General features: G+C 46.2%; 1 protein-coding gene across 1 annotated transcript in view; it reads left to right on the plus strand.

Annotated features, from left to right (window-relative positions):
• PEMT (phosphatidylethanolamine N-methyltransferase) overlaps nucleotides 1-7,216 on the plus strand; it is a 41,306-nt gene that overhangs the window by 20,790 nt on the left and 13,300 nt on the right. Inside the window, exon 4 of the mRNA XM_032238420.1 lies at nucleotides 1,050-1,215. Coding sequence (XP_032094311.1) covers nucleotides 1,050-1,215 — 166 coding nt within the window. The remainder of the gene's footprint in view (nucleotides 1-1,049; nucleotides 1,216-7,216) is intronic.

Consider the following 7,216-nt stretch of genomic DNA (forward strand, 5'->3'; position numbering starts at 1 on the left):
AGCTCACCTTTTTCCTTTCGTATAACAATACATACCAGCCATTTCCATAACAACAGACTTTTCTAAACAGTAAGAATCAGAAATAGGAAAATCATTATGAAAGACTTCTGCTGACTGCTGAGTATTAAACGCGAGCCCTGTTTATAATGACATCAAATTCAACTCTGCAAGGTTCCCTCCTGGGCTGGAAGTTTTTCACAGTGGGAAACCCCAGAGGCGGCTCCTACCTGTTCCTTGGGGTGGGCTTGGGGCTGTTTGCTTCTCATCTTGCCAGAAGGATACCCCCCCCCCCCTTCCCCAGCTACAAATCATCCACCTCACGTGTTCTGTCATCCAATATTTGTTTTCCTTCCAGGGATGGCATAAGTGCGGCACGGAGCACCTGAGTTTGGTATTAGTATCAGTCTGCTGCGTTTGGAGAGGGAGAGAGAGAGAGAGAGAGAAAGACAGAAAGAAAACAAGACATTTGCACTTAGCAAACTAAAAGCAAGGCAGGAAATTGAGTTTTCTGTTTGCCAGGGCAAAAATGCTCATTCTAAAAAAATGCTTCTTCTGGACTTTTTTGCTGGAAAAAAAAAGAGAAAAATGAAATATGGGTTTGAAGATTAGAAAAGATCGCTTATGGGAAGGAGGAAATTACTATGTAAGCTTAGAGAGAAAAGGTAATATTTTATACCTGCTATTAAAAAGATTGGAAATCCACCCTCCCTTCCTTCCTTCTCTTCCTTCCTTTCTTCTCTCCCCTCCTTCCTTCCTTCCTTCCTTCCTTCCTTCCTTCCTCTTTCTTTCTTTCTTTCTTTCTTTCTTTCTTTCTTTCTTTCTTCTTTTCTAGTTCTATCTTCTTTCTTACTTATTCACGCTTCCATCTTACTTTCTTTGCTTCCTTTCTAACATTCCCATTGTTTTTATCTTGCTAAAAAGTCCTTCAGTAAAAGTTTTAGCCACGTGAAGCGATCGTAATTTACCGAGTCTCCTTTCCTTCCGCCTGCAACGCCCGAGGAAGGCTTCTGTTGTCACGTCAACCATTCTTTCTTTTCCATCTCTTGCAGCTTCGGAGAAGCGATGAAGAGCCATCCCAAGTTGCCACTGCTGGATTGTCTTTTGGGGTACTATGCCAGCGTGACCCTCATAGCAGTGGGCATCCTGTTGGTGACCTCCAGCTTCCTCGCCCTGGGGTTCATTGGGACATTTTTAGGTAAGGTCAACCTGATTGTAGCTTGATGGCAACGTTCTCCAGCAAGGTTCTCCTAGGTCAGGGGTCTTCGATCTTGTCGAGTTTTAAGACCTGTGGACTTCAACTCCCAGAATTCTAGGAATTGAAGTCCACAAGTCTTAAAGTTGCCCAGATTGGAGGCCCCTGACCTAGATGGATACAGGCGGACAGATAACGTTCTCCAAGTTGCCCCAAGTCAAAGCTAATTAAACACAGGGACCTCTACAAGGCAGATGAAAGAGCCGAGGTGGCGCAGTGGTTAAATGCAGCACTGCAGGCTACTTCAGCTGACTGCAGTTCTGCAGTTCGGCTGTTCAAATCTCACCGGCTCAGGGTTGACTCGGCCTTCCATCCTTCCGAGGTGGGTAAAATGGGGACCCGGATTGTTGCTGGGGGCGATATGCTGACTCTGTAAACCGCTTAGAGAGGGCTGAAAGCCCTATGAAGCGGTAGATAAGTCTAACTGCTATTGCTATTGCTAGATCCAAGATATCAAAGCAGATCCTTTGTCCTGGGTGGCTGTGGATACACCACTGTTGATCCCTCTTTCTTTTTTCTCTTTCTGCCCCAATATATAATATTGAAGTGGGAGGTTTTGGGAAGTCAGTCCAAGATTGTTCAGTGGGACATGACTGAGTTCATATATGTATTCACATCACTTTCTCAATGATACGGAGGTGACTTTAGAAACATGGAATTGTAGAGGGGGAGGGGACCCCAAAGATCTTCTAGTCCAGTGTTTCTCAGCCGTAACAACTTGAAGATGGGTGGACTTCCGACTCCCGAAATTTCCGAGCCGGGCCAGGGAAAGAAAGACTAGAACACAATCTTTCCAGCAGCCAATACCCTGATAAGCATGGATTAACACCAGACAAACAATAAAGCAGAAAGCAATACTCTAATCAAGGAACTACCAGTGAGAAAAACCACATCTCCACCAACACTGGCTGTATACCCATCGTAAAGTTTCCCAGTCTGTTGGCTGAGGAATTCTGGGAGTTGAAGTACAGCCATCTTATAACTCTCCAGTGTGCTAGCTGGATAATTCTGGGAGTTGAGGTGGCGCAGTGGTTAAATGCAGCACTGCAGGCTACTTCAGCTGACTGCAGTTCTGCAGTTCGGCGGTTCAAATCTCACCGGCTCAAGGTTGACTCAGCCTTCCATCCTTCCGAGGTGGGTGAAATGAGGACCCGGATTGTTGTTGGGGGCAATATGCTGACTCTGTAAACCGCTTAGAGAGGGCTGAAAGCCCTATGAAGCGGTATATAAGTCTAACTGCTATTGCTATTGACGTCCATCCATTTTCAAGTGGCAACGCTGGCGAAAAGAGCCCCTCTCTCCAGTGTGCAAAAAAACCCACTCCCAAGAACCCACCAGGAAATGCCTTCATCCCCCTTCATTAGAGTTTTGTGCTGGCTAGATCTTCCATTTCCCAGTCTAGTCTACCTGAGCACATCTGCTGGTGGTCTCTTCTCCAAATACTTTCTTGCTTAGCTTTTCAGCATCCACCCAGAGGTGCGTGGTGCTTTGCCTCACCCAGTGGGGAGTACACCACCCTGGCCACCAAAAAATCATCCCCCCCTCCCCATTTTGTTTTGTGATTGATAGGCTGAAGTGTTGGCTCTGTCTCATTCCGCAATTTTTGTCAATTTGTCTATTTAATGGGTTTATATGCCGCCCAATCCGGGGGGGGGGGGACGACTCAGGGCGGCTTACAAGTACAAATAAAATAAAATTTTATGTTTTATTTTATGTTTTTTATGTTTTTTGTAACTTTGTTTGTTTTTCCCTCCCTTTGAGTTGTGAGCCGCCCTGAGTCCCTTTAGGGAAAAGGGCGGCATACAAATAAATTAAAATGAAATGAAAATGAAATGAAAATAACATACAGGGGGAAGAACATAAAACAATACAAACATTCGGGACGGCGTGTTTAAATAGCCAGATGGTTATTTTCCAATGTAGGCTACAGGGTTTAGATTGGCACTGAGTGATTCACTCTTGCTAAAGAACAGCTAGGTGTCCTTCCCATTTCCTTCACAGTAGGGGCAGCTTCTCCGCAGCCGAGGACTCGTACTCAGCTGGCCCATTTTCTTCCATTGTGTCTGCGTATGTGAATATGTAAGCAGCCAGAAAACTGCTTGACCGACATTTTAATCCAAGATCCAGGCCAGAGTGGACAGTGGGGGCATAGCTGTCCCTAGAATCCTGGGGGGGGGGGGGTCATCGCTGTCCCTCAATTTTTGCTTACTTGATTTCCCAAAAGATTGTGCTCTTTGATGTGGCGAGAACAGAAGCTGTATCTTGTGAATGCCGGTCTCTTCAAGTTGTGTCCATCTCCTAGGGATTCAGTCCAACAATAAGGTTTATGTCATGGTGACCTAACCCATTTCCGGTATCGGTTAGAGAGGGGATTTAACAGAGGAGGAGAATGCTTTGTATAGTGCCCATCATTTCCTCTTGAGAGACCAGGATAGCTGCCTCGGACCACAGCCTAATAATTCGGGGCTTCTTAACCTTGGCCACTTTAAGTGGTGTGGGCTTCAATTCCCAGAATTCCTCAGCCAGCATCCATGAATTTCAACTCCTGGAATTCTCTAGCCAGCTGGAGATTTGGGCCATGCATGTTGACTGAGGGGTTGAGGTCCAGGCATGCCGGCTGGGGAATTCTGGGAGTTGGAGTCCATTCATTCTTAAAGTTTCCAAGACTGAAGAAGATGGGTTTAGTAGAGCCTCTGTTCTGGTCCCACAAGGAAGGCCTCTGGGACAGGGGTCTTCAACCTTGGCAACTTTAAGACTTGTGGACCACAAGTCTTAAAATTGCCAAGGTTGGAGACCCTTGTTCTAGGATACCTTGATCTGGACCAGACCAGAATCTCTTGGATCTGGAAGGTCCTATCTTCTCTCCAGGAGGGTCTGTTAAGGGCCAACTGCTCTGCATCCCACTTGTCTTCTGTCAAGGCATCCAAGTGACGTCCCTCCATGACATTCTGCGGTAGGAAGTTCCAGTGAGGCAATGCTTACTTGAGAACCCTTGAGGCCATCTAACTGTGTCCCTCAGAATGGTCAGCCACTGCTTCTCTTTCCCAACCCTGGACCTTTATCGGTTCATTCTGGAACAGGATCTCACCACCAAGAAGGAATCAACCCATTGTTTGGTATGGATTTACCATTCACCTCCAAGGGGGATGAAATGGCCCCATTTCCTGGTGGGGGGAAAAATAAATTTATTTTCTTCAGCAGAAACAAATTCTTCCGTCTCTGCCATGTCCACTTGTTGACCCATTGCAATTTCCAATTTAATAAAATTTGTCTGCCTCCCACTCCCTAGGGACTCTGGGCGGCTTACAGACAGATAAAAAACATTTAAAATTTAAAAATAAAAGTACATAATCAAAATTGCACATCATCCATTCAGTGTAGGTGGGGCTGGACATTGATCAACAGCCCCAGGCCTGCCGGAACAGCCAAGTCTTGGTGGCTTTACGGCTTTGCTTCTTATTGCAAGATTCTTATTGCAAGATTACTGTAACGTCCTCTACATGGGGCTGCCCTTGAAGAGTGTACGAAGACTTCAGTTAGTCCAGAACGCAGCCGCGCGAGCGATTGTGGGTGCACCCAGGTACACCCACTTTACACCTATCCTCCGCGAGCTGCACTGGCTACCTATCAGTCTCCGAATCCGCTTCAAGGTGCTGGTCGCTACCTATAAAGCCCTACATGGCATCGGACCTGGGTACCTGAGAGACTGCCTCCTGCCGATTACCTCTCAGACCAATTAGATCGCACAGGTTGGGTCTCCTCCGGATTCCATCTGCCAGCCAATGTCGGCTGGCGACTCCCCGGGGGAGGGCCTTCTCTGTTGCAGCTCCAGCCCTCTGGAACGAGCTCCCTGTTGAGATCCGGATCCTTACTACCCTCCCGGCCTTCCGCAAAGCCACCAAGTCCTGGCTGCTCCAGCAGACCGGGGTGGGGCTTGTGAAATATCCAGCCCCACGGAAACTGTGTTATCTTTGTCTATTTATCCCCCTCCCCTTGTCTTTTGTGAGCCGCCCGGAGTCCTTCGGGAGTGGGCGGCATACAAGACAAATAAATAAATAAATAAATAAATAAATAAATAAATAAATAAATAAATAAATAAATAAATAAATAAATAAAGGTTAGAGGGGAGGGAAGGAGGACAGTAGGGAAGTCAGGATGGAGAGGAACAGGAAAGGCAGAAGAAGGGGGGAAGGATAAAGAGGAGGAAGAGAAAGAAGAGAAGGGAAAGAAGGTGGGAAGAAAGAAGGAGAGAAGAAAGAGAAGAAACTGGGGGAGGAAGGAGGGAGGGAAGAGGAGAGGGTAGTAAAGAGGGAAAGAGGGAGGGAAAGAAGAGAGAAGGAGAGTTGAAAGGAAGGAAGGAAGGAGGGAGGAAAGGAGGGAGATTAAGAGAAAAGGAAGGAGGAGGGAAAGAGTAAGGGAAGAGGGAGGTATGTGAGAAGGAGGGGGGGGACCGAGGAGGAAAGGAGGGGGAAGGAAAGGAGGAAAGGAGGAAAGAAAAGGAGGGAAGGCATTGGGAGAAGGAAGTAAGGGGGGAGGGAAGAAAAGGGTATGGAAAAAGAAGAAAGAGGGAAGAGAAGAGGGAAGGGAAGGAATAAGATACCTAACCTTTGGGGTTTATAATGATTTGATAGTATGGGAATATCTCGAAATGTAGTTGTATGTTTTTTACAAGTTATGGATGTTGTATTTTCTTTTTACCATAAAATCTTATTTAAAAATAAATAAATAAATAAATAAATAAATAATAAATAAATAAAATAAATAAAATAAATAAATAAATAATAAGATTCTCCACCTTTGTTTAATCCCATCCAGATACCTCTACCCTCCCCACCCCTTTTTATATCTGCTGCTTTGCGATGAGTTTTCGACAAACTCACAAGCTTCCTCTGCGGCTTTTTGATTTGCCCTCCCATGAAAGGGGAGAGTAATTTCCCATCTGTCTCTTCCTCCAGATGGACCAACACAGCTGTGCGCAATTTGGAATTGAGGGTGGGGGGGGGGCGCAGAGAGAACAGAAAGAGGACAAAAAGAACATCTCCAGCACATATAACACAAACACAAATCCATGCTAACTTTATTTCCTTGGCTTTTTGTATTCCTCGCTATACAACTTCGAAAGAGGCACCTGTTGTTGGGTTTTTACTGGAATTGGGAGGTGGAAAGGAGAGATGCAAGATTTGCAATTCGCTGGGGGTGAAGCAGCCATTCCCAAAACGTGTGTTTGTGTAGGAAGATGTAACATTGTGTGAGTTTAGAGTTTAGAGTTTTATTTCATTTGTATGCCGCCCTTTTCCCTAAGGGGACTCAGGGCGACTCACAACTCAAAGAAGGGAAAGGGGGATACAGACAGTTTAACAACAACACAAAACAATACATAGTTAAAAAACGCAACAATCATACTATTCGAAAGGGGGCAACGGCTCTTTAGCCCCAGGCCTGTCGGAACAGCCAGGTTTTAAGGGCTTTGCGGAAGGCCTGGAGGGTGGTGAGGGTCCGAATCTCCACGGGGAGCACGTTCCAGAGGGTCGGAGCAGCCACAGAGAAGGCTCTCCTCCGGGTAGTCGCCAGTTGACACTGGCCAGCGGATGGAATTCGGAGGAGGCCTAATCTGTGGGATCTGATTGATCTAGTGGAGGTAATTGTGTGGTTAGGAGAGCCATTTTCCCATGATAAACAGGAATGATGTTGACTCCCTCGGGAGCAAAATGCCTTTGTCCCACTTGGTTGCAACCCTTGGAGGGATTAAAAACTTCCTACGGCTTTTTCTCTTTTAAAGATGACCCTCCTTCTTTCACCTCCCACCATTCAGACCACGTGATCTTCCAACATTCCTCAGGACTGGTTTGAAGCAGCTGGAGACTTCAATCCATTCCATTCAGGAAAGAAACAACAACTACCCAAATCCCCCCCATCCCTCCCCTTTAAAGGCATGACTTAGTCAAGTTGAGTCCAGCTGGAAAG

This window comes from Thamnophis elegans, unplaced genomic scaffold (genome assembly GCF_009769535.1).
Source record: "Thamnophis elegans isolate rThaEle1 unplaced genomic scaffold, rThaEle1.pri scaffold_165_arrow_ctg1, whole genome shotgun sequence".
Classification (NCBI taxonomy): Eukaryota; Metazoa; Chordata; class Lepidosauria; order Squamata; family Colubridae; genus Thamnophis; species Thamnophis elegans.